The sequence below is a fragment of the Phyllostomus discolor genome, chromosome 9, assembly GCF_004126475.2.
Source record: "Phyllostomus discolor isolate MPI-MPIP mPhyDis1 chromosome 9, mPhyDis1.pri.v3, whole genome shotgun sequence".
Taxonomy (NCBI): Eukaryota; Metazoa; Chordata; class Mammalia; order Chiroptera; family Phyllostomidae; genus Phyllostomus; species Phyllostomus discolor.
In genome coordinates, this window is record NC_040911.2 from 84,500,506 (window position 1) to 84,526,766 (window position 26,261).

Here is a 26,261-nt window from a genome sequence, read left to right on the forward strand (position 1 = left end):
ACTGACCATCTCCCACAGTCACTTGGGACAACTTCCACCTCCCCAGGAGCCCAAGAAAAAAAGACATTTTCCAAAGAGAGGGCTTTCAGGCCCGTGGGCATGCTGAGCAAGTGCCCCTGCAACAATTTCTTGCCCAGAGATGTTCCAGGTAGGTCTGATTGCCAGGGGTGAGGTTCATGGGCACAGAGCTGGGTGCTAGGGTCGGGGCGATTATTCTGGGCCTGTGTGGCTCTAACCAGGTTCTGGGATACCTAGAGAACCCCAGGCACTCAGGTGGGTAGAGCCAGGGCCCAGCCTGGGCATAGCCTTGCCCTTCAGCACTGCCTGAGAGTCCCTCTTCTGCCAGGCCCCCGTCCCTGATCCGGTTCAGGCCAAAGCCTGAGAGAAGGTTGCTCCCCTGGGGCCCCAGGTACCCCCTCCTTTTTCTCTTCCTGCCCGTTCCAACACCACTCTCCCCCCAGTCAGTCCGTGGGAAGAATGCTGTGTCCTCTGAATGGGGGCCAAGAGTGACAGGTGGTGGCAGTCCGAGCTGCATGGCCCCTGGTGTAAGAGATCCTCTCCTCCGTCCCCGCCTCCCCTGTGGGCGCCCCTGCCTCCGCCTCTGCCCACCCGGCCCAGTCCCTTACAACTGCCCCAGGACAGCTCCGGGGAAGCCGCTGCACAACAGACAGCTACCAGGTTGCCCCTCTCTGCTTCAGGTACCTCTCTCCCCTCAGTCAGCTGGCCCCGGCTTCCTTTCGACGCGACAAGAGGAGGAATCCAAAGGCCTGATACACCTCATGCTTCTTTCTGCAGCTAGCAAGACTTGAGTTAGACAAGCAGAAGCATACGCCTCCCTACCTCATGGCGACAGAAAATGGAGCAGTTGAGCCGGGAATCCAGAGTTCATCAACAGGTGCCGAGCTGGGCCAGGAGACGGGGGAGGAGGTTGGGTGTTTGACTCCAGGTTTTGGGCTGGTTCCTCAGTGGTAGTTTCATGCCCTAGCCTCCTTGTGTGGTGCATGGGGGACTCAGAAATCAGAATTCTCTCTGGGTAGGACTGGGCTGGATCAAGAGCCTACGTGAATTCCTTCCCAGAGAGACTAGGAAAATGTCAAGCTCCCATGGACAGCTAAGCACAGGGCAAGAGATGGTGGGGCACCCAGGCCCACCAGGGGACCAGAAGCCCCGTGCAGGCCTCTGCGGTCCCAGCAGCCCACCTCTAGAGCCCATTGAGTGGCTCCGGAGGCTCCATGGAACCAGCATTTGCAAACCGTTGCCTTGGTGGGGGCCTGGACCCAGAGCCGGTCTCTGGCCAGCCTGGCTGGGAAAAGAGGGGGAGGGGGCTGAATCCTGACGGGTATCTCACCTCCTCTACAGACAAGGCACCTCAAGGTGCAGCAGGTGAAGGACCCCCGGCTACAGAGAAAGATCCTGGCCTCCCAGACCCACAGAAGGAACCTGGCTCACTAGACCCACAGAAGAAAACTGGCCCCCCAGACCCAAAGAAGAAACCTGGCCCCCCAGATCCAAATAATGAACCTACTCCCCTAGATCCAAAGAAGGAACCTGGCCCCCCAGATCCAAAGAGTGAACCTGGTCCCCTAGATTCAAAGAAGGAACCTGGCCCCCCAGACCCGAAAAAGCAAACTGGCCCTCCAGACCCAAACAAGGAACCTAGCCCCCCAGATTCAAAGAAGGAAACTTGCCCCCCAAAATCAAAGAAGGAACCTGGCCCCCCAGACCCAAAGAAGGAACCTGGCCCCCCAAAATCAAAGAAGGAACCTGGCTCCCCAGACCCGAAAAAGCAAACTGGCCCCCCAGATCCAAAGAAGGAACCTGGCCCCACAGACCCAAAGAAGGAACCTGGCCCCCCAAAATCAAAGAAGGAACCTGGCCCCCCAGATCCAAAGGAGGAACCTGGCCCCCCAGATCCAAACAAGAAAACTGACCCCCCCAAATCAAAGAAGGAACCTGGCCCCCCAGACCCAAAGAAGGAACCTGGCCCCTCCAAATCAAAGAAGGAACCTGGCCCCCCAGACCCAAAGAAGGAACCTGGCCCCCCAAAATCAAAGAAGGAACCTGGCCCCCCAGACCCAAAGAAAGAAACTGGCCCCCCAGATCCAAACAAGGAACCTGGCCCCCCAGACCCAAAGAAGGAACCTGGCCCCCCAGATTCAAAGAAGGAAACTTGCCCCCCAAAATCAAAGAAGGAAACTGGCCCCGCAGACCCAAACAAGGAAACTGGCCCCCCAGACCCAAAGAAAGAACCTGGCCCCCCAGACCCAAAGAAGGAACCTGGCCCCCCAGACCCAAACAAGGAATCTGGCCCCCCAGACTCAAAGAAGGAACCTGGCCCCCCAGACCCAAAGAAAGAACCTGGTCCCCCAGACCCAAACAAGGAATCTGGCCCCCCAGACTCAAAGAAGGAACCTGGCCCCCCAGAGCCAAAGAAAGAATCTGGCCCCCCAGACTCAAAGAAAGAACCTGGTCCCCCAGACTCAAAGAAAGAACCTGGTCTACCCACCCTGAAGAAAGGTGACAAAGTCCCTGCCTCAGAGAAAGGGGATGATGCCCCGGCCCAACCCTCAACTGGCAGCCATGGCCCCGAGGGAGAAGGCGGCTTGGGTGAGTGTCCTGCGGAAGGCAGTGTGGGGCAGCCAGCAGCCCTGCCCCAGCAGACCCAGACTCCAGAAGTGGGGGCCGGTGTCAAGAAGCCCAACGAGGACGACAATCAGGGGACCTCGGGCAGCCAGGATCCCGGAGAGCCCAAGGCAGGAAAGAAGGCGGCAGAGGGCCGAGCAGGGGCCAAGAGTGGCTTACCCGCCTTTTTACACAGCCCCAGCTGCCCTGCCGTCATCTCCAGGTGAATGCCCCCTGCCTGGGAGCGGGGAGGGGTCCTGGGCTCTGTCCCCAGGGGTCTCGTTGAGCTCCTCTGTCCTGAGGATCATTGGGTCCACCCAGGGTGGAGCCGAGATGTCAAGAGGAAAGGATAATCTCTCTTCTTAGTATAATTATCAGTATAACATGGAAAGATGACTAATAACATTAGTCATCTAGATCTAACTAGATTGGTAGATCCTTACTAATACTTTCATAACTTACTAATACTTTTTTATAATAAAGTGTCAGTCTTATGATGCAATCAATTACACTTACCTGAATGTTAATGATATTAATGAGGTCATTAATGAAGTATTGTAAACCACAATAATAACACCATATCAATTTAAATTTTATATTAATATCAATTGCATTGCCACAGTTTTTATGAACCAAGAGCTATGTAATCTCCCTAATTATATCCACATAATGATGAACTATATCAACAATCTCATTAATAGTTATTAATGATCGATTAGTGTGTTGATAGTCAAATAATGATCACGGTCATTTATGGAAATATTAACATCCCTTAATTTTGTATAAAGTGAATTTGGATGCATTACCCCGTGCACCGGGGGCTGGGGAAGGGGCAGGGTTCCATCAGCTTCAGGGAGCAGACAAGGCTTTGGAAGGAGGAAGCCCTGCCGGAGGCCGCCGTGGGGCTGCGGCTGCTGAGGGCATCACCTCTGTGTTCTCACCTTCTAGCCCTGAGGAGCTGCTGGCCGAGAAGCCCCCAAACGAGGCATCGGAGCTCATCTTTGAAGGGGTGCCCATAACCCCCGGCCCCACGGATCCCGAACCAGCCAAGGAAGCAGAAGAAGGGAAAAACATCCTGGGAGGCAGCCAGGAGGAAGCGGGAGAGAAGGCTTCAGGCCAGGCTGGCCAGGCCAAGGTGCAAGGGGACACCTCGAGGGGGATCGAGTTCCAGGCTGTGTCCCGGGAGAGATCGGAGGTGGGGCAGGCCTTCTGTCCCACAGCCAGGGAGGAGGACTGCTTCCAGATTTTGGGTAGGCCAGGGGCAGGCATGGGCGGGGGCTGCCTGTGGGCCAGGGAGGAGGGAAGGGGGTTCCCCAAGTCTCATTAGTTTAGAGGCCGAACCGCTCTGAGCCATGTCTCACCCAGGCGGATTCATCTTAGTGCTGTTGGGCTCTGGAAAGCAGAAGCGCCTCGTCCCTTTTGATTGATGGGGAAACAGGCTCAGAGAAGGGAAATGGAGTAGGTACTGCAAAACCCATAGCTACTGGCAGGATGACCTGACTCCAGAGCTCACTTTTGCTTTCTTTTATTTTGGCTAAAATGGGACTTTGAAGAAAGCCACGCATATTATTGGTGCAATACCAACTCTCCGGACAGTGGAATCTTAAGTCAGTAGTAGAAGAACTAAAATGCCAGGCTTCGGTAGTTAAACTACATCCTGGACGGGGTGGGGAGGGTCATGGGAGCCACAGAGGACTGGTGAGCTGAGGAGCACTGGTTTCTGTGTGGAAGCAGTGACCAGGGAAGCTGGGCACGTGAGACGCGGCAGGACTGGGGCATGGATTAACTAATCATCAGACTCGGAGCGGGTGGTTTATTCAGCGGGCAGCAGGGAGCCTCTGAGCATGCGTGAGCTTGGCGAGTAGGTGAATAGGCCTGGGCAAAGGTGTGGTGAGGCTGGGGGTGGGGTGAGTTGGGGTCAGGAGAGCCCAGAGTGTCCTGACACCCCCGCTCAGGGCCGAGGTGCCCTGGGAGACCCGCCAGCCTGCCTGGTGAGCGGCACAGTGCCACCCAGACAGGGTGGGAGGGCCTGGCGGCTGGGCGGCAGCCAGGAGTCCTGCCTCCTTCCCCGAGCCTCCGCCGAGACCTCCGCCCCGCCCCGCCCCGCCCTGAAATCACATCCTCAGGGTGACGGGACCTGAACCACCTCCAAGGGCCGTCTGATTTATCACCAGCTCGGCTTCCCTGCCACCTCTTGCTATTTATAAAGAGGTTTCCGTTCCCTACGATTCAGCCTGTCGGCCTCCAGGGCCCCGTTCCCGGTGGATGTCACTAGGTGGCAGCCTCTCCCTACCGAACTCTGTCCCTTCCTCCTTCCCGCTCCGTCCCCTCCCGCTCTCCCTCATCCGCCGGGCCCTGCACAGCTTAGACACCCATTCCACAGGCCAGTTTGTGGTGACATCTGAGGGGATGGTAGGCACGTCCCATCACCTACCCCATCAGACACAGTGACCCCTAGCTGGCACTGCACTGCTGTAGCGGTTCCTTCAAGGGAAGTGCAGACAGCTGGGGCGGGTGTGAGTGGTCTAATCAGCCATCCCCATTTTTGTGCGGGGAGAGGCTGAGCCTCCCTCCGTCAGAGGCATTGTGCATGTTGGTGGCAGAGCTGAAACTGGAAACTGGGTCCCCAGGCCCCTGTCCTGGAGACAAGCTGTCCCCTAGGTATTGCTCCGTGCACTTCCCTGTTTGGGCCCAAGCCAGGCGGGGCGGGGTGGTACCAGGGTGGATCCTCAGCAGCCCCTGGCACTGACTGATGGCTCTGCTCTGCTCCAGACGATTGCCCACCACCCCCGGCCCCCTTCCCCCACCGCATTGTGGAGCTGAGGACGGGGAATGTCAACAGTCAATTCATCATGAACTCCAAGGAGGCGCTGGGCGGGTGAGCTCGGGGACCCTGAGCCCCCGAAGAGCATCAAACCCCCTGGGGCTTCACATCTTCCCTGTGCGAGGCCCCACCACACCCCACTGGCCGTGACCCACGTGGACACAATTGCTTCTGGTGGCTGCACCTGTCATGTGGAAGCTCTCGTGTTGCTGATGTCTGATGATGTCACTGTCACTCACATGGACACCTCAGTCGTTCTGTATTTTCTGCAGGGAGCACACAGTGTCTTCCTGTCTCCCTCGGTCGCAGGCCCCACCCTGACCCTCCCACGGTCATTCCTGCCTTGTAGAAGGCACCGAAGGGCTCCTCCCCTGGGGCCCAGAGCCGCGGGCCCCTGTCTGCCACAAGCCTGTGAGTTGTCACATCGGAGGCCACCGTTCAGATCAGCCTGCCCTTCCCGTGTCCCCAGTTTCTGTAGTTCAGACATTGTCCTCACAGTAGAGCTTTAGGGGGGAGTTGGGGCTGGCTGGGGCGAGTGTCCCCATCTCGTGGTGGGGACCCAGATGGGTGCAGAGTGCAGGCCTCCCTCAGCCCTTGTCCCTGGGGACCCCCTCACTCCCAGCCTTTTCTCTCTCCAGGGGCAAGTTTGGAGCGGTCTGCACCTGCACAGAGAAAGCCACGGGCCTCAAGTTGGCAGCCAAGGTCATCAAGAAACAGACACCCAAAGACAAGGTAGTAGGGGTGGGGGCTTGCTGTGTGAAAGGGGCGGGTCTTGGAGTAGGAGAGCCTCTCACCTCCCTCTACCCATGTGTCTGTCTAGATGGACAGACGGATAGCCCTTCCACTGGGGCCTGATGCCCCTAAGTGTGAACCAGACGCCTCCATGAGTGAACTCATCCTGGGACTTCCCCTTCTGGGCACAGGACAGTCATGCCCTCTGCTTTGTTCAAGTCCACAAATGCTGATACGTGCAGGCTCTGGGCCAGGCCCTGGGCGGGGCGGCGGGGTCCGGAAGTGGAGTGAATGTGGTCCCTACCCTTGGGGAACACCATGGGTAACAGGCCTGGTCTAGAGCTCTGCCTCCAGCACCCAGCTCAGGCCCAGTTCAGCAGGGCCCAAGAGCAGAGCTTGGGAAAGAAGGAAGGGAAGAAGGAAGGGAAGCAAGGAAGGAAGGGAGGGAGGAAGGAAGGGAAGAAGGAAGGAAGGGAAGAAGGAAGGAAGGAAGGGAGGGAGGGAGGAAGGAAGGAAGGAAGGAAGGGAAGAAGGAAGGAAGGAGGGAGGAAGGAAGGAAGGAAGGAAGGGAGGAAGGGAGGGAAGAAGGAAGGAAGGGAGGGAGGGAGGAGGAAGGAAGGGAGGAAGGAAAGAAGGAAGGAAGGGAGGGAGGAAGGAAGGGAGGAAGGGAAGAAGGAAGGAAGGAAGGGGGGAGGAAGGAAGGAAGGGAGGGAGGGAGGGAGGGAAGAAGGAAGGAAGAAAGGAAGAAGGAAGGAGGAGGAAGGGAGGAAGGAAGGGAGGGAGGAAGGGGAGGGAGAGAGAGAAGAAGGAAGAAAGGGAAGAAGGAAGGAAGGAAGGAAGGGAGGGAGGAAGGGAGGGAAAGGAGCGAGCTCACAAGGAGTGAGGGAGTCGGGGGTAAGGAGGTGAGGACGACTCAGCCACCTGGTGAGGTGAGAGCTGTAACTGGGCAAAGTTAGGCCAGGGCAGGTGTGGTGAGGAGGGGGCAGAGGAGGCTCCTGTTTCAGCCCATGGGGTCAGAGAAGCTTCCTGGACTGGCTGTCTCCTTAATGAAGACTATGAGGAAGGAGGGACTGTGGGAGGAGGGGCCTGAGAGCTGGAAATAGCAGGTGACTGCTGGGGAGCCTTGAGTCGAGGCAGGAGGAGCAGGGAGTGAAGTTACGGGCATTCCAGGCAGAGAGCACAGCACGCAGAGGCCCGGAGCCTGGGATGAGTATGAGAAGCGGCTCTGAGTGTCGAAGCCCTGAATGCCCTGTCTAGCTCCCCACACCATTGGAAGGCACGTGCTTTGTGACTCTGTCTCTTCCCTTTGACGGGCCTGGGTCCATGTCATTAACTGCTGGGTCCCCAGGCCTCTATCTTGGACCTGGCTCAGCATAGATGCTCAGTCCATATGTGCCATGTGAAAGAATTGGAGGCAGCTATTGATTAATTAATTATCCAGCAATTTTTTTCATGCCATTCACCATGTGAGGGAAATGACAATGAACTAAACAAGTCCCTGCCCTTATGGGTTGCCATGCTGGAGCAGAGAGACAGACAACTAGAAAGCAAAATGCAACGGAAAGCAGGGTGCCCGGAACTGAGAAGGGCTAGGGGGAAAAATGAAGGCAGCTAAGAAACAGGGAGTGTGGAGCCAATTCAGGTGGGCGAGGTGAGGCCTCCCTGAGGAATGAATGTAGGTAAGATGAGCTCTGAGTGGAGGAATGGGAAAATGAGAGAGGCACAGCAACTCGGGTGGCAATGCGATGTACCGGGGGGACAGCGCAGGGAGAGGCCTGATTGGCCGTGTTCGCCGATTTCCGTGGTGTAAATATTTCTACCATAGCTGATTTCAGACTGCCAATGTGACAACTGGCCTGAGAGCTTTCTCAAAGTCACAAATGATGGTGGCGTAGGCTGGGAAGGCAGTGGTGGAGGTGCCAAATTCCTGGATTTGAAATCTAGTTTGAACGTAGAGTCTGAAGATTTAGTGATGGATTGGATGTGGGGTGTGAGGAAGCAAGATTAAGGGAAGAATCTGGAATAGCTCCTAACGTTTATTCCTGCATGCCTGGGTGAAGAGTGAGGTCCTATTGCTGATGGGCAAGCTGAGGGCAACCCAGTTGTGGGGCAGGGGTGATATCAGGGGCTTAACTTTGGACACGATAGGTTAGAGATGCCTAGTAGACATCCAAGGGAAATGGCGGCCGGGCAGTTGGAGACATGGGTACACTGAGTTCACAGGAGGGCTCAGAGGTGCAGGTGTGTATTTGGAGAGCTAGAACATTTGGGTGGAATTATCTAGTCAGGGGGAATGCCCAAGGAGAAAGTGTAGGGAGGGGAGGGATGAGCTGGGAGGACTGAGCCCTTGGGATACTGGTATTCCATCAGGAGAGGAACCCCAAAGGAATTGTGTTCCAACAGGAAGGACAGGGGTAGGGGAGGACACAGGCTTGTGGGTGGGGAGAGACGGGAGCCACGGAGGCCAGCAAGGAGAAGGCGGGGCAGTGGTCCAGGCAAGGTCCGGTCAGGGCGCAGGTACGGAGAGTGGAGGGCAGGGAGTGATCACTCTTGGATGGTACCCCCGACCTCCTTGGCCCCCAGGAAATGGTGAAGCTCGAGATCGAGGTTATGAACCAGCTGAACCACCGCAATCTGATCCAGCTGTATGCAGCCATTGAGACGCCACAGGACATCGTCCTGTTCTTGGAGTAGTGAGTGCCAGCAGTGGGGGCAGGGGGCCGGGTGGGGTGCCAGAGGCCCGGAAGCAGCCTGTAGAGGGGTCTGTGCACGCAGCATCGAGGGCGGCGAGCTCTTCGAGAGGATTGTGGATGAGGACTATCAGCTGACCGAGGTGGATACCATGGTGTTTGTCAGGCAGATCTGCGACGGGATCCTCTTCATGCATAAGATGCGGGTTCTGCACCTGGACCTCAAGGTACGGGGGCTGGGGCCTCCTGGGAGGGGTCAGGATCAGCGTCCGACCACTTGAAATCAGTGCTGCAACCCTCCTCCCACCCCTTCTTCTCTTCCTCCATCCATCCTTCCACCCGTGGACTCAAAAAGGGTGTATTGGACACTTACTAAGTACCAGGGGTGGAGAATAAGACAGAAAACAAACAAACAAACAAAAGACTTGGTCCTCGCTCTTTGGAGCTTCCAGTCTAATTCTAGGTACTTGTTAAAAGTGTCTTCTGCAGCCCTGTGAACTCCAAGCTCAGTGCCTCTCACAGAACTCACTAATAGGTGTTGCAAAGCACCTCCCTCCATGCTGGGCCCTGAGAGACACGGCTCGTGCCTGCTTATTTACTCAACAAGTATTTGTCGAGGGCCTGCCCGTGCCAGGCTGTGTTCTAGCTGGTGGAGATCCAGCGGTGAGCCTAACAGATCAAAATGCCTGCCCTCGTGAAGCTTCCGTTCTAGAAGGGGAGTCAGAAAAACGAATCAGTAAGTGCAATGTCCGTGCAGCAGTACACAGAGTAGATGCCAACAGAAATGCTCATGAAAGAATATTTACATCCCTCTTCCGGCCTTGCTCGGCACCTTGCCCAGAGCAGGTTAAGAGAAGCGATAGATCTTACGATCAACTGGTCGTGGCTCCCCGGAGCTGAGTGACCTCGGCTGTGGATGCGGAGCAGGCAGGGGCAACATGAGCGCCAGCCAGTCCCCGTTCTTCCACCGGGTGTTAGTGTTTGTGGGGCAAGTGGCCAGGGGAGCAGAGGTGGACAGTGCCCTCCAAGGTGGGTTATATGAGTCAGCAAGGTGGACAGTACTTGCACATTCGTTTGATAAATACCTGCTGAGCACCTGCTAGTGCGCCGCTGTGCACCGCGTGAGACGTGGGGGTTACCATAGGGATGAGGAAGGACACGTCCTGCCCCGTGGAGCCTGCAAGTTCCTCGGGGAAACAGACATCCATAAAATAATGACCCAAGAAGTAGATCATTTAACACCATCAAAAGCATTATGAAAAAGCCCATGAGTAATGGGGAGATGGGCAAGGTGAGATCAAAGAAGTGGGAAAAGGCCCGAGCATTCGAGGGCTGGAGCTGACCGGGGAGCTGCTGCTGGGGCTGGCTGCACCCAGCCCCTGTCATTAGGGGTCAGCTCAAACCCCCCCGCCAGCTGACAGGTGGGTCAGCTGTCCTGTTATCATCCCCACTGATTAAGGAGGAAGAAAGGACATAAGGAGATGGATTTCAATGGGGCCAACATGGCGAAAGGAATTTAGGAGGCTGTTGAATTAAGCCAGGAGAGAGATGGTGGGGCTGGAGCCAGTGGCAGTGAGGGATGGGAAGCAGCCAGGGGATGGGTGCAATCTGAAAATAGAGTCATTTGGACTTGCTGGTGGTTTGGGTGGTGGTGGGAGGAGGGGAGGGAAGGAAAGAGTAAAGGCGACCCCTGAATTTCCTGACGGCACCATGTCATTGGAGGCTTCCCATTCCCTGGGGAAAGCCAATTTTTGGGGGGTGGAGCAAGGTCCCCAAGGAAAATGCCATGCCCCAGGATGAAACTCAGCTTTAAGCCTCTGTATCCCAAAATGAGCTTCTTTCAGAATAACAATAGTTTTCCATTAAAAAAAAAAGAATGGCTTCACGGTCAAGTAAGTTGAGTGAATCATTTTCCAGACCGGGGCTTCTCAGAAAGTCTCACATCCTCCAAACGGAGATCTAAGCCTGTGTCGTTTTCCTAGCTGATTGTACCTGGGACCTTTCTTTTCTTCCCCTGTTTTGGTGGGACAGCAGGTCCGGCTATTGAAGTCATCGGTGTCCTGCTGTAACGAAGGCACCGGTGGGAAAAGGGCCCTCAGGAAGTGTGTCATTAGGAGCCCACGGTCAAGTGACCACACAGCCCAGTTGAATAACAGAACCGGGTTAAAGGGTGGGGGCCCCAGGGAGCAGGAGGACTCCCCAGCTCCGAGGTCAGCGGCAGCTCAGTCAGGCCGTGCGTGGCTGTGTGGCTGGGGCTTCGGCTGTTTCAGGAGGGGCTGAAAATCAAGAAATCAGGGTTTTGGGGCAAAATTTCCTGCCTTATCACCATGGTGAACTACTTAACATATTTCTGCCCTACCTATAACCTCAGCTTCATCCTGTGTCCTTGTGTTACATGAAGAGGAGATGGAGACCCAGAATGGGGAGGGGCTAGCCTTGAAGTAGCTTCCTTCACATGCTCATCTGGGCCCGGAGCGCAGGATTCTGGGAGCCCTGGCTGAGCCTCTACGGGTGTCTTTGTTAGTAGACTCTGAGGGTGCACAGCAAGCAGCCCAGAGAGGACCATCTTTGCCCTGGAAGAACCGACCCTCCGGCATTCTGTCTGCCGGCCCCCACCCCACAGAGTGCACTGGGGTCGCTGCTGGCTGGTGGCGGAAAGAGTGATATCAAGAGATCAGTGCTGGGGCTGACAGTCCTGGGGTCAAGTCCTGGCTCCGTCACTTGTTGGGTGACTGTGGCCAAGTCATTTCTGTGTCTGAGCCTCTTCTTCTCAACTGTGAAATGGGGATGCAAAGTGAAAGGCTCTGCCTCACAGAGCGTTTGGGGGGACTGGTGAGCTAACGTGTGGATAGTGACTGACACGGGGCCTGACATTTTGTTGGTGATGTCGTCACCCCTAAACGGGGACACAAGAGTGGCACATCTTAGAGCAAGCCCCCTCCGTGCCCGAGAGGTTTCCTCTGGGGGCCCCGAGCTGCTGGGCTCTTCCCAAGGTCTCTGGGCCTCTGCGTGCCCGGTGGTGGCCCTGAACTGGCCTCTCTCCTGGGCACAGCTCTGCCCTGAGGGCCCCCGTCACTCCACCACAGACCTGCCAGAACGCTGTGGTTCCTTCATGGCCTTACATGAAGGAGAGCACCACCTGCACCCGTCCGGAAGCCTTGGGCTGCAAGGCCTCAGCTGAGCCACTCTCGGGCCCTCAGGTTCCACATCTGTGCCTGGAGCAGGTGGGCCTGGGGGTCTGGGATGGGCTGCCAGTTCTGGCAGCCTGGGCTTCCGGCTGCACCTGGGGCTTAGGTGGCCCTGGCCGGGGAGGGAGGGTGAGCCAGGTCAGAGGCCAACCCAGGCCACCCCTTCTCCTCAGCCGGAGAACATCCTGTGTGTCAACACCACGGGCCACTTGGTGAAGATCATTGACTTCGGCCTGGCACGGAGGTACCACCTGAGCGGGGAGGAGGGCAGAGGGGTGGAGGGCGCCTGGGAATGGGCTGGGGGCTGTGCTCTGAGCGTTTGGTCTCATCCCCAGGTATAACCCCAACGAGAAGCTGAAGGTGAATTTTGGGACCCCGGAGTTCCTGTCACCTGAGGTGGTGAATTATGACCAAATCTCCGACAAGACAGACATGTGGAGTCTGGGGGTCATCACCTACATGCTGTGAGCCCCGAGGGAATGGTGTTCCTGGGATTGGGGCACCTGGGTGGGCAGCTGAGGCCAAGACTGGCCTTGGGGTCCAGTGAGGTGGTCCCACTGCCCCATTCACTCAGTCACGGGTTTGCTGGGGGTTGGGAGTGCTAGGGAGAACTAGGAAAGAGGAACCTTGTACCCATTTTACAAATGGAGAAACCAAGGCCCCTAAAGGTATAGCGTCCCAGCCCAGGGCTCTGGGTAGCAGATCTCTGATGACCCAGGGTGGGGGCAGAGGGGTAGGGGCCATTTCTTTGTGCACTCACCATTCCTCTTCTTCACTGTACCTTGGGAAGCTGGGATGATTATGCCCATTTTACAGATGAGAAGAGTGAGGCTCAGAGAGGGGAAGTGACTTGCCCAAGGTCACGCAGCCAGATTCAAACTCAGGTCTGTCCCACTTGAGAAGCTGGGGGTCTTTACAGCACCTAGTGCTGCCTCCTAGGATCTCCCCACCCCCCAAACCCTCAAAGGTGACTTTCTAATCTCACTTTCCTGCCCCCTGCCACCCCCTTCCTCCAGGCTGAGTGGCCTCTCCCCCTTCCTGGGAGATGATGACACAGAGACCCTGAACAATGTTCTGTCTGGCAACTGGTACTTTGACGAGGAGACCTTCGAGGCTGTGTCAGATGAGGCCAAAGACTTCGTCTCCAACCTCATCGTCAAGGACCAGGGGTGAGGCTCACCACAGGATGTGGACCCCCTGTGTGCGGGCCCAGTGCGCGTGTGTGCAGGCCGGGTGGGAACTGCGGGAAGGCCCGCTGGGCTCTGCTGCTGTGTAGGCTTGCCACCCACCCTCGCCATGCTGCCCCCCCACCCCCCACAGGGCCCGCATGAGCGCCGCCCAGTGCCTCGCCCACCCCTGGCTCAACAACCTGGCGGAGAAAGCCAAGCGCTGTAATCGACGCCTCAAGTCCCAGATCTTGCTTAAGAAATACCTCATGAAGAGACGCTGGAAGGTACTGCAGGGCTGGGTGGGGGAGGGAGGGGCTGCAAGGCAGGAAGAGCTCCTGGCACGGGCTCCCAGGCCCCACCAGCCCTGCCTTGGCAGGTTCTGTGGACGAGGCCTGGCCCCATCTGGAAAACAGGGCTGGCTTTTCTCTCTTTGTCCTGGGCTGGCTGTAGGCCCTCCACCCCGAGGAGGGGCGTCCATCTGGGGCTCGGGCTCAGGAAAAGGTCTCCGACCTCATCACAGGCTTCCTTCCTTCATTTCACAAATATTTATTGAGCCTCTACTACTTCCATGCACTGGGGATATACCAGTGGATAAAAGAGACAAGAGGTTCAGTCTTTGTGGATTTACTTTTGGGCGGAGGTGGGGTGGGCGATAGTAAGAGGGTTAAGGAAGGGCCCTAGGAAAAATAAGGAGAGTCGGGAATGCCAGAGGAGAGGTCGCACTTCTAAGCAAGTGGCCAGGGCAGACTCCTTGAGAAGAAGAATGTGAACGAAGACCTGAAAGAGCTGAGGGGTGAACAGAGTGATAATAGGGGAAGAGTGTCCCGGGCAGAAGGAGCAGCCAGTGCAAAGGCCCCGAGGCAGAAGCGTGGCTGGACGTGTGAGGAACAGGCAGGAAACCGGCGTGGATGGGGCAGAAGGACCAAGGGGGTGGGGTGGGGAGACGAGCTCAGAGAAGAGCGGGAGGCAGGGTGTGGCGGGACTCACTGGCCATGGCGAGGGGTTTGTCTTTTACTGGGAGCACCTTGAGCAGGCCCATAGTCCGGCAGACAAATCTGCTGAATGAAGGACGGACTCCTGTGGCCATGTTGAGTACCGCACCCTCCCTGGCACCTGGCCCCTGGCCCTCCTGCAGTAAAGGGGACTTGAGGAGACACTCAGCTGTCCCATGGCTCTTCCCCTGCCCTGATGCTGACTGGGGCCCCTCTCCCTCCTCCCCCAGAAAAACTTCATTGCCGTCAGCGCTGCCAATCGCTTCAAGAAGATCAGCAGCTCAGGGGCACTGATGGCTCTGGGGGTCTGAGCCCCAGCAGTGGCTGAGGCCTGGATGCAGCTACACAGTGGCCAGGGCTGAGGCCGCACAGCCCAGAAGGCCGGAGCAGATGGGCCAGACCCCAGGCTGGGCTGGCCAGGACAAGGCTGCACCAGGCTGGGAGGCTCGGGGCTCCCTGCGCCCCCACGCAGTGACTGCTTCCCCGATGACAGCCACCTCGGATGTGGTCTGAATCCACCCTGCTAACGCCTGCCCAGATGGGGCTCCGGCCCTTCGGCCGCAGTCCAGACGCCACGGGCCTGTCGGTCCCTCCCTGGCTCCCTCTTCTTGGAACCGTCGCCCTGCCCTGCTCGGCCCCACCTGGGCATCCCTGGCCCAGGCTCGCTCCTAGCTGAAGTAGGAGGGCTGGGGGTCCCAGTGTGGGGGGCTCCTGCGGCTGTGGATGGGAGGCTCTTGGTGGGGCAGGAAGGCAACAAAGCCGATTCCTGAGGCCCAGCTGCTGGGGAGACAGAGCAGGCTTTGTGAAGAAGGATCTTCATGCCCTGCCCACCTCCCCACACCCAACAGATAAGGCCCAGCACACACCATCTGGCCAGGTCCCACTCCCGCCCACCTTCCTTGCCGACCACCAACACACAGGAACTCCGTGTGAGAGAGAGGACGCCCAGCCCAGGCCTGGCGGAGGGGGCGGGGAGGGGCCTGGGGGACACGGGAGACCACCCTTGAGCTAGCTAGAGGGCCAAGCCAGCTCATCCCAGCCATTCTGGGCCCCCATGCCAGGGGTCACCCTTGGGCCTCAGAGGGTAGGGTCAGCAGGCCCAGAAGGAGTGGGAAGGCCATGGGGTGGCCCCCAACCTGCTCTCAGCTTGTGCCTTGTAAATAAATGTACAGGTTGGATGTGGCCTCCTTCCCTCTGCATTCACTTAGGGGAAGGCACGGACGACCCCTGTTCATGGACAACCGCCGTGTGCCGGGCACCCTAAGGACATCCGTCGGTTCGCAGTGTAGTGGTCACCAGCACAGCCTCAGGAGCCAGACAGACTGCCCGGCATGTGACGTGGGCAAGTGGCTTCCTTCCCTTGTGCCTCAGTTTCCTCATCTGTGAGAGGGAGGTCATAGCACCAGCTCACATTTATTGGGTGACTACTGTGAGTTAGGCTTTATGTTGGTATTTGTGTGTATATTGACTCACTCTTCACAGAGGGGGACACTGAGGCTCATAGGGGGGAAGAAACTTGAAGACTACTCAACAAGTCAGACTCTGGGGCTTGGAGTGGACTCTTCTGTCTCCCAGAGCGGGGGTCTGCTGCTGAGCCGACCCTGCTTCTCACCAGAGCAAGGCGTGAGCAGAGAGCAGAGTCTTCGCCGGGCCTGCAGTGCTGGGGGTCTCCCAGGAGGCCTCGGGAGAGGGCTCTTCCCGGCGGGGCCACAGCCCACCTCACCGTAGGCCTGCACTGCAGAGGAGGGGCTCCACCTGCTGGGAGCGGGGGAGGTGAAGCAGGACTTTGAGTCAGAGGTGGGATTGACTAAGCCAGGCAGCTGGTCTACCTGCTGGGGTGGCAGGGGTGTGGGGGTGCGGGGGTCGTATCTGTCGATTCCAGCAGGAATTGCAGTCACAGCAGTTCACGTGTGTCGTGCTGGGTGTTCAGGACCACATCAGCTGCTCACAGTGACACTGCACGGTGGGCATTATGCCGTGTCCGTTTCTCAGACGGGAAAGCCAGACTTCAGGGAGGGTCAGTCACTGGCTCAGGGTCATATAGTGGCAGCGCCAGGATTTGTACCCTTAGCTGCTACACTGCCTGCCTCCTGAGCATCTTGGACTTGCTCACAGACCGTGACCGAGACCACCACTGTTTATCCCCTCCCTCCCCTGCCTCTGTGGACGTTGTCCTGGTGGGTGAGGCCAGAGTCCTCACCAACACTGCTGCCCTCGCCCAGCAGGTGGGCGCAGAGCCCTGCAGCGGCAGGTTCCCCGGGGGCAGGTGGCTCTGGGCTCAGAGCCCGGCAGGGTTCTCAGTCAGGGCCGGCGGGGCTGGGGAGCCTGGCTTGGGCTCGTGGTGGGAAACGTGTTTATGGACAAGGCCCCCGTGACCGTGGATCCCTGCCCGCCTGCCCGCCTGCCACCTGCCAGCTGGGCGAAGCCTGTGGTTTCCTCTGAGCTCTCTCAACCTTGCTGGTCCCCACCCAGGCTGAGCCTTGGCCACACAGCGCGATGATGAGGGATGAGTCACTACTCTGGGGTTGGGGGGGCAACGGGGAGGAGGAAATGAGGTCCAGTGAGAGCAGAGATTCAGGGCCTGGATCCAGCTGGGGAAACCGAGGCCCAAACGAGGAAGCCTCCTCATCAGGGACAGCAGCAGCTGGGACTCAAACCTAGGACTCCTGACGCCCAGGACAACCCTCAGTTTCCTGCTCTGCATCAGCTCCGCGCTCCTCTGCCGTCCCTAGGGCCGTGCTGGCAATCAGGATATGGGGTTGGGTGCTCGTTCACCGTATTTCATAGGCGAGGAAACAGGTTCAGAGAGGGAAAGTGACCTGACCAGGGCCACCTCGAAGATTAGTATGTCCTGGGCAGGAAGCCCACCCGGAACCGTGGAACAGGGCTGATCCCCTTCCCTCCCAGGAGTACTCCTCAGAAAACTCTTTTGATTCATTAACTGCCTCCTCTGGGCCTCCTCGGTCCCTGGAGGTAACGCTGTGGATGGGGAAATGGGGATCCAGAGAGACTTTGCTCCCTTCAAGGGCCACAGAGCACACCTAGAAGAAAGCTGGGGAGGCAGCCCCTCACATGGGGCTGAGACTCTGCCCTCCCGGCCCCAGCCCCATCACCAGAGTTCCCATCGCCCACAGCCTGGGGGGCAGGGGGCTCGGGGCTTTTTCACCCTAGGACCCACCCAGATAGACGGGGTGAGCCCTCAGCTGGTTCGGGCCTGCTGGCTGAGCCAGGACCAGTGCCAGAGCTCTGGGTCTGAGGTTCTGCCAGCCCTGGGTGCCAGGCTATTGTCCCCTGCCCCTTGTTTGGTGTGCCCGGCCTGCCACCGTGCCTGGTTCTGGGCTCCTCCTGCACGGGGCCCACCACAGTGCCGATGCTGCCACCTTTCCTGCAAGGTGCACTGTGCCTTCCGGGGCCAGAGCCATGCGTTTCCTCTGCTCAGTGTCCTGGGCCCCCTTGGTGGGCTAAGAAGAGTTAACAGTCTCAGTGGGACAGCTCCTCCCGTTGGTCCCAGCCCAGAGAGTGTTCCTCCAAGACTATTTCCTGCCTCTGGGCCTCGGCCAAGCCCACAGTGACCACCCCATGGGTTTGAGGCTGCATCTGGTTTGGATTACACCAGGGCTGGTGACGCTGCCTTTTCCTGTCTGTGTCCAATGGCCTTGAATTCCACAGGTCACCTTGGACCCAACAGGGCAGCGGTGGGAAAAGATTCAGCCAGGGACAGGGCTGCCTCCAGGGTGTGAAGCAGCCAGGGCTGCCCCGAAGGGTGTGCCCACTGGGACCAAGCTCCCACTCCCTGCCGCCACCCCTCACCTGTTCCCTGCTTCACTCCAATGGGCCTTGTTCAGCAGGCACTAGGCCCCGTACCAAGTGATTCCACGTATGAACTCATTTCATCCCCAGCACTGCACAGATGAGGAAACCGAGGCACAGGGAGTTGGCGGACGAGTCCATGGGTTCCCAGCCTGTAAACAGCGGAGTCAGGGTGCAAAGCCAGCAGTCTGACTCCCGACACATCCAATCACTTCACAGTTATTTGCTGGGTCCCTGTGCTGAGCCTGGCCCCAAGCGAGAGCCTGGAGATGAATTAGTCATGGCCCCTGCCCATGGGGAGTTCACAGCCTCTGCAGCCCCAGTGGGTAAGAGGTTGGGGATGACAGTGAGGCTGGAAGGATATGGAAGAAGACACCAACCCCTGTCCTCTGTCCAGTGAAAGTGACGCCAAAGCTGAGAGCAAAGAGGAGCAGGGTTTTTCCAGATTGAGGGGAGAGAGTGTTCCAGGCAGAGGGGGGTCACGTGTCTAAAGACTTGGAGCTGAGAGCAAGCTTGCCTGGGAGCATGTCATTCGGGCGTTTGCATGTGACAGGGCAGGGGATCCGTCTGGAGAAGTCGGCAGGGCCCCAAATGCCAGGCTGGACTGGGGCAATGGGGATCATGGGAGGGTTTTGAGCACAGAAGGGCCATGGTCAGACCTGGGGTTCAGAAGGATCTCTGCAGCCAGGGAGGTCAGTGGGTCGGGGAGAGAGACTGGAGACAGGGGGACAGGTGGGAGGCTGGGCCACATCTGCTGGAGTGGCTGTGAGAACTGTGGGGACAGGAGGAGCCAGCCGAAGACCTCACACCCCTCTCAGGAGACAGGCTGGTGACAGAGAGACTGGGTGCAGGTCAGACAGAACGGGGTTCCAATCCACTTATTTCCCTCTTCTGAACCGCAGATTCCCGTCTCTGACATGAGGTAATAACAGGCCCTGCCTCCCAGAGCCAGGCCGAAAGCTGCGTGAGATGTGTTGACGGAGCTGGCCCAGGCTGCTGGCCTCACGTCCGTCCCACAGCTGTTCCTCCAGCTCCTACTGTGTCTCAGGCACCACTCTAGGTTCTGGGGACAAGCAGCCGGTTGACAAAAAAGGATCTCTGTCCTCGTGGAACTTCATTCCAGCGGGGAGAACTCTGAAATCAATAATGAATCAGGAACGTGTTGGTGGGGTGGATGCCCATGTGGTAGTCAGGGGGGTTTCTCTGAGGGCTGGAAGGGCATGAGGGAGTGAAGCATGAGGGGATTATTTTTTAAGGTTTTATTTAGTTATTTTTAGACAGAGGGGAGGGAGACAGAGAAGGAGAGAAACATCAATGTGTCGTTACATCTCGTGCACGCTTGCTGGGGACCTGGCCTGCAACCCAGCATGTGCCCTGACTGGGAATCGAACTAACAATACTTTGGTTCACAGGCTGGAACTCAATCCACTGAGCCACACCAGCTGGGGTGGTTCTCTGAGACTTAATTCATGGCAATGAATGAATGAGTGACAATGACACCATTTGTACAGTCAGCAAACCTTTACTGAGGGCCTGGCCCGGTGACCAGGGTTAAGGAAGTGGATACAATGGTTCAGGCAGAGCCAACCCCTGCCTCCCGAAGCTTACGTTCTAAGGAAGAGGCAGAATACAAAGTGAATACACACTAAAATGCATAACCCCACATTGCATTAGGTGCTGGATGGAGAAAATACACAGGGTGCAGAGAAAGAGGATAACCCACAGGCACCTAGTCAGATGGCGGTGGGTGGGGGAGAAGAGGCATCCCTGAGGAAGTGGTGTTTAACTGGGGCTCTGAATGTGGAGCAGTCAGTCAGCAGGGAGTGGGCATTCCAGGTGGGGGTTGGGGGGGGGGGCGGGGGGCGGGACAGCAAGTGCCAAGGCTGGACAGGTGGGGAAAACGTTCACAAGGGAATCAGCTGTCTTAACTTGGAGCAGGAGGATGAGACTCCCCTTTGTATCTGAGATCAGTGCACCCCGAGAACCGTGGTCAGGGGCAGGCGGCCCTGGCCTTTCCAGGGAACACCAGGCAGGGTTTGGACTGACTCTGGCCTGCTTTTAGCTTGGAACTGCTTCCTTCAGCCCCACCAGCTGGCTCTCTGAGGTACCAGCTAATTACCAGCAGGGCAGGAAGAGGGGTTCAGGTACCCCCAGGCCTGCTGGCACGCAGGTGTTGCCACACGCAAAGGAAGGGGCAGAGAGGACTGAGCTGAGGGTCCACGGCCCTCCAGAGGGGCTGTTTTATGTTCCGGCGTTATTCTCATTGATTGAATTGTACACAGCGTGCGGGTTTTCCACATGCCGGTCCTGGGAGTTGGAATCATTACCCCATTTTAAGGTGAAGACACTAGAACTCAGAGAGGTAAAGCCACTTGCTTGAGGTCACACAGCAAGGAAGAGGAGATGCCAGGCAGTAAATCAAAAGCCTTGTCTATGTAACAGTCTTTTCTCCTCTGCATCCCCCCACCCCCCACCTCCACAGTAGCTTGACCTTCACTTGGGGGTAAACCATTAAGAGGACATGCACCCCAGGTCCACATATTTATTTATTTTACTTAACGAACACTTAACATTGCTGTTTCTGTGTGCTAGACTGTTCTAAGCATTTTGCAAATATTAACTTATGTAACCCTCACAATAACCTCTCGGGAGTGGGTACTGTCAATGTCCACATTTTAGAGAAGAAAAATGCAGAAAGGGGAAGCAACTTGTCCAAAGTCGCACCGCTAGAAATCGACAGAGCTGGGAGCCGAACAGGCAACTGGGCTCCAGAGCTCTTGCTCTTAGCCGCGACCTCTGCTGCCTCTGGCGGCCTGGCCTTCGGGGAGACAGGAGCCCGGGTGGGGAGGAGCCGGTTTGGCAGAAGCCTGGATTCCTGGGTTCCGTGTACTCCCAGCAGGCGGGTGCCAGGCTGGCTGACACTGGCCTCCCCCAGCTTTCTTCCTCAGCACTCGGTGGCCTCTGAGTGCCCCGCCCGTGGAGGGGGAGGGTCTCCCCACTTCTGGCCCAGGGGCTGCCTGGGTGTGGGAAGGAGTGTTGACCTCTGGGCAGTGGAATGCCAGAAACCAGGGAAGGAAACGGGTGGGCGGGAGGGGAGATAAGATGTGGAGGGTGGAGGAGCCGGCTGAGGAAGGCCCAGCCCTGTGGCTGGGGGTGGCCTCCTTGGGGGCAGGGAGAGCGGAGACCAAAGGCCCAGCAGGTGGGGAACTTCCCGACAGTCCCTGGGAGCAGCTGACCCCAGTGAGGCTGGAAGGGCTGCCTGTGAAGTCGGGGAGCTCCCTCTTCCTGGCGGCCCACAGGACAGGCCCTGCTCGGCGCGGAGGGATTCAGAAATCAAGCCCTGCCCTTCCCACTCCGATATTCCAGGAATCCAAGCCGCCGCTGTGATTAAACACTCGACCTGCTCTGAAATACCGCTGACTTTACTCTTCTCAATTTTGATTTAGCAAGGTGACTCAGTACCCTTTTTTTAAAATCCTCACCTGAGGATGTTTTTTATTTTTATTTTTGTATTGGTTTGAGAGAGAGAGAGCAACACTGATGTGAGAGAAGCATGGATAGGTTGTCTCCCGCATGCGCTTTGACAGGGGGTGGAACCCACAGCCTAGGCCTGTGCCCTGACCAGGAATCGAACCTGCAGTCCTCTGGTGTTTGGGACAACGCTCCAATCCACTGAGCCACCTGGCGGAGGCTCAGTAGCCTTTTGGGCTCTAACCTGCGCAGAGGAGGAGTTGGGGCTGGGATCCCCTCCTGGTTTCAGACAAACCCGAGGTGAAAAGGGACCTTGAAGCAGAGACAGATGGGATGGCACTTGTCCAGTGAGAGCTTAGAGCGGCAGAGGGAGCCGTCGACGGCAGGGAGGACAGTTCTGGTCCTGCCTTGCTGTGCGGCCTTGGGCCTGTTGCTTCCCTCCTCTGGCCTCGGTCTCACCATCTGTGCCGAGGTGTACTCTCTGGGTCGGCCCAGCCTCGGCATTCTGGATCTCTGTGAAGCACTGTCTACCCTCTGCAGGTGGGGGTGGCCAGGCAGGAGCCAGAGGGCGTCTGTTGGTCATGGAAAGAATGTGAGGGCGGGAGGCCCAGTGGGTGGGGTCCTCACGCCGCGCAGCAAGCGGAGGGCGACAGGAGATCACGGTATCTGGGCCTCTTGGTCCAGCACGTCTGAGGATGGGATCCCCTCCAGGCCATCCCCCAGGGCACACCCTCCTCTGGGACCCCGACTCAAACAGTCAGGCTGTTCCCCTGTTCCCCCGCTCCCCTGGGGCAAAGGGAATGAAACCAGGGCCAGAGAGGTGGGCACTGGTCCAGTCTTACACAGCTATCCAAGGCAGGCACTGAGCCCAGGGTCTTGCCTGGGGATTGGGGCTGAGTCGGGCGGGGTGCGGGGGGGGGGGGGGGGGGGCTGTCTTCGCTTCTTGACTATGTTGGGAGCCAGAGAGGGATGTGGAGAGGGGGCTCTTGCCCAGAGATGAGTCTGTGCTCCTGGGTGTGGGCGGCTGTTGTGCATGTTTCCCCAGGGCGAAGGGTGGGCAGGGGATACGGCTCTCTTCTCCCCAGGCCCCCTCCCCAGTTCAGAAGCTAACCCTTGTGAGGGGAGGACTGGGCAGGGTGCAGAGGCCTGGGCTCCCCCAGGCGGGCCAGCCTCCCCATCCTCCTAGCAGCTCAGGACTCAGGCTGGGAAGGGACCGGGGTCACCAGGTCTCCACAGGAATGCACCGCAGGGAACAGTGCCTGGCAAAGGCCTCGTTCCCTGACCCAACTGAGAAAGAATCCCCACGCTCCTGGATCTGCTTGTCCTTGTCTGTCTCTGTGCATCACACACACACACACACACCCTGAGACATACTGCCCCACACAGGCACACACCGTGGTATGAACCCACACAAGAGCCTCCTTCCCCTCTGCTCGCCCATTCCCCGCCCCCGACCCCAGGACCTTTCTCTCCTCCCCTTTCAGCCATCAGGCTGCCCGGATGTGACAAGACAGACCCTCTCTCCTTCTCCCCATCACTCAGTGGGCTCTAGGTGGGGGTCCGGCAGGCATGCTGGGGAGGGACCCCACAGCTGGTCAGGCCCTTTCCCACCCCCTCTGGCCTCAGTGAGCCCCCACCCTGCAGGTTCCCCTTCCACCCTGGCTCGGGAGTCTGTGGGAACCAGACAGTTGGGGCTGTCCAGCCGGGCTCGCTTCCTCCCAGGCCCCAGGGGACCTGCCGAGGGAGGAGGGAGGAGCAGAGACTGAGAGGCTGAAATTGGTGTGGCCGCCTGCCCGGGAAAGGCCTCTGGAGGGGACTGGGCTGCCTGCCCGATGAAGGGGTCTCCAGCTCCCTGGGTGTCGCCTTGTGGGACATAAGACCCTCCAGACCACTCCACCAAAGACCAGAAAGGGGGAGAAGAGAAGGATCTCTGGCCCTTCTCTTCTCCCCCTATGCCCATGGTCCAAACCGGGGACTGAGGCTCTGGAAGGAAGCCTCAGCAGCTCTGGAATTAGGGGGTCCGGGGACAGTGAGGTTTCAGGCCCCTAAGTGCGCTCTTCTGATGAGGGCCACAAATATACCCATTTCTCCTGCTTCCCCAAGGGGGCAGCTACAGAAGGCCAAAGGTCAAGGCTCTGTCACTTCGGCTGTACCCAGGACAGCCGCCCCCCCCAACCCCCATGAGAGAATGCTTTCTTAAAGAGTCACCAGGAGAACTCAGAGAGCTGGGGACTCAGGGAGGCCCCACTCATGTGGGAAATCCAGACCCGAGGCTTGGTGCTGCCCTTCAAGCCTCCAAAGGCGTAAGCAGGGCCTTGCTATCACGGGCTTTGAATCCCCGCCCCTCACCCCCATCTCCCCGCACACCACTGCCTCTGCCTGTATGCACCCTGTGTGGCGTTTCTGCGTCCTCTCTCAAACGGCACGTCTGGGGCTGGGGGCAGAGTACGCAGACCTAGTTTTGTTTTTCTCTCTGCCACTCATGTGCCATCCAGAGCCAGAGCTAGGAGCGCCAAGCTGTCCAAGCCTCAGACTCCACCAGTGTGCAATGGTGAACCCATTCCACACCACCCAGGATTCGGTGGGAGGACATATATATATCCGGGATGGAATGAATGTCTCGAATGGTCACAGTGACCCTGACCGCTCACGATGGGGGCAGCTGAGTCACAGAGTTTGGGACTCGAGAACGAGCCAGGCGCTCAGGCCAGGCCAGCCTCACCCCCTGCCTGGTTTCTCTCACGGGGCACCCCTCTACTCTCTCCCCCATTTCCCGCTCCCCCTTTCTCTGCCTTCCTGGGAAACTCCCGGAGAAAGTCCCCAGCAGGAGAAGTCCTCACGAGGGATATTTCCATCCAGGGTCTCTCACCCCTGCCACACAACCCCACAATCGCAGCCCCTCCCCCCCGACCCCAGAACCAGGCCTCCCGGCCCTCAGCCCCCAACCATCCAGCAAGCTGATCCTCATTATCACACGGGCTTTATTGGCCTTGAGAGCCACAGAGTAAATCCCGAGGGGGCTCTGCTTCCCCTCACCCCAAGTCTGTCCAGAGGCCCCGGAGGCTGGTTGCGCGTTCACCATTCCAGTCTTGGCTGCCTGTCCAGGTTGTCGCTGGCTTGCCAGACCTGGGTCCTTGGAGAGCTCCCCAGATCCTAGAGTCAGGCTCAGCCTGGAGGATGCAGTGGGAGGGGTCCTGCAAGGACTGCCCGAGGCCAGGCTGGCTTCACTCGAAGAAGAACATTCCTGGCGTCCGGTATAGGCAGGGGGTCAGTCCCAATGGGTAGCCAGAGCCTCCCTGGACAGGGAAGCTGCCTGCAACCCAGGGCTCCTTGGGGTCAGCTGGAAGGGGCAGCGGGGCCCGCAGTGAGGCCGGAGGGGTGGGAGTTGCAGGAGAGGGGGCTGCTGAGGCCAAGAGGTGTTCAAGGCCTGGGTCAGTGCCCATGCAGAAATTCAGGGCCTGCAGCCGGCACTGGTAACTGCTCCCAATGCCTGTCTCGGGGGTCAAGATGGGCGTAGGGGCCTTGCTGAAACCCTCAGCCTCAGAGAAGCTGGCAGAAAAGCCAAACGCCGGGCAGGAAGAAGACGAAGTGGCCACAGGGAGCTCTCCTGAGCCTGCAGGCTTGGGTGCGGGCATCTCTTTGGGCTCCGTGGATGACCGGGGCCTGACATCGGTGGTTGCCGGGCACATACTGCCTGGCAAGCCCCCCACAAACCCCCCAAAGCTTAGGCCTTTGGTCTCTGGCATCTCTGGCAGGAATGGACACTGCCTGCCAGTCGTAGTATCAGGGACTCCTGGGTCCTGGCTGGTTGCTCGGAGGGGTCCTCGGCGTGCCTTGGCAGGGCCCTTGGTGCCCTCGGCACCTGCCCGCCTGGTGAAGCGTCGGCGTCGGCGCAGGAAACTGCCGTGCTCGAACATGTCGTGGCAGTCGGGGTCCAGCGTCCAGTAGCTGCCCTTGCCTGGCTTGCGGTCATCTCGGGGCACCTTGACAAAGCACTCGTTGAGTGACAGGTTGTGGCGAATGCTGTTCTGCCAGCCTGGCCGGTTGTGGCGGTAGAAGGCGAACCGGCCCATGATGTAGCGGTAGATGCCACTGAGTGTGGCCCGCTGTCCTGGGGAGCTCTGGATGGCCATGGCGATCAGGGCTATGTAGCTGTAGGGGGGCTTGGTTGGCTCGGCTGCAGGGGCCAAGGGCCCTGATGGGGGCTGCTGTTGCATGCTGGCTGGGCTGGCCGGGCTGGAGGCTGCCGGAACCACGGGAGCCAGGCACGGCGTCCAGAGCTGGTGTCCGGCACAGCCTGCCCAGGCTGGTTAAAAGGCCCACTGGCCCAGCCTCCCAGCCTGGAAAGGCAAAAAGGGGTGGGCCCACCAGGCTGCCCTCCCTTCCTCCTTTGCCCCCCTCCTCCAAGGCCCAAGAGGGGCGGGCAGGAGAGGCCAGGACTGGGAAGCTTTGAGTGGCTGCCAGGGGTGAGGAATTGGGAGGGAAGAGACCCCCAGCCCACATGTGCTGGGCGGTGGTGGCCGGGGAGGGATAGGATGTGAAACTGAGGGCAAGAGAGACAGAAGCAGAGAGAGAGAGAGAGAGGAAGATAGAGGCAGAGATGTAGAGAGACATAGACAGTGAAAAAAAAAAGACAGATAAAGACAGGTAGAGACACAAAAGGCAAGAACACACGGAGAGAGACAGAGACCGGGACATTGTGAGAGAAAAAACACACAGGCACGCACATAGTGCACAGAAAGAATCACTAACATAGAGAAGCA

General features: G+C 58.3%; 2 protein-coding genes and 1 long non-coding RNA gene across 3 annotated transcripts; 1 reads left to right on the forward strand and 2 right to left on the reverse strand.

The window, feature by feature from the left end:
- The first annotated feature begins 561 nt into the window (after positions 1 to 561).
- On the forward strand, positions 562 to 15,395 carry MYLK2 (myosin light chain kinase 2). Its single transcript, XM_036009684.1, has 14 exons — positions 562 to 698; positions 796 to 895; positions 1,360 to 1,416; positions 2,437 to 2,845; positions 3,571 to 3,872; positions 5,395 to 5,500; positions 6,085 to 6,178; positions 8,762 to 8,871; positions 8,954 to 9,095; positions 12,230 to 12,300; positions 12,392 to 12,520; positions 13,073 to 13,225; positions 13,377 to 13,509; positions 14,448 to 15,395. The coding sequence occupies exons 2-14, from the start codon at positions 844 to 846 to the stop codon at positions 14,526 to 14,528; spliced, it is 1,839 nt and encodes a 612-aa protein (XP_035865577.1). The 5' UTR covers positions 562 to 698; positions 796 to 843; the 3' UTR covers positions 14,529 to 15,395.
- Positions 1,371 to 2,088, reverse strand: LOC118496813. The gene is made up of 4 exons (XR_004899367.1): positions 2,035 to 2,088; positions 1,711 to 1,818; positions 1,495 to 1,548; positions 1,371 to 1,440 (listed from the first exon to the last, which is right to left on the reverse strand). It is a non-coding gene; the product is annotated as an uncharacterized LOC118496813 (long non-coding RNA).
- A 9,066-nt stretch (positions 15,396 to 24,461) lies between the features above and the next one.
- FOXS1 (forkhead box S1) lies at positions 24,462 to 26,138 on the reverse strand. The gene has a single exon (XM_028524468.2). It carries the CDS (start codon positions 25,713 to 25,715, stop codon positions 24,723 to 24,725), a length of 993 nt encoding a protein of 330 aa, XP_028380269.1. The 5' UTR covers positions 25,716 to 26,138; the 3' UTR covers positions 24,462 to 24,722.
- Positions 26,139 to 26,261: the final 123 nt, after the last annotated feature.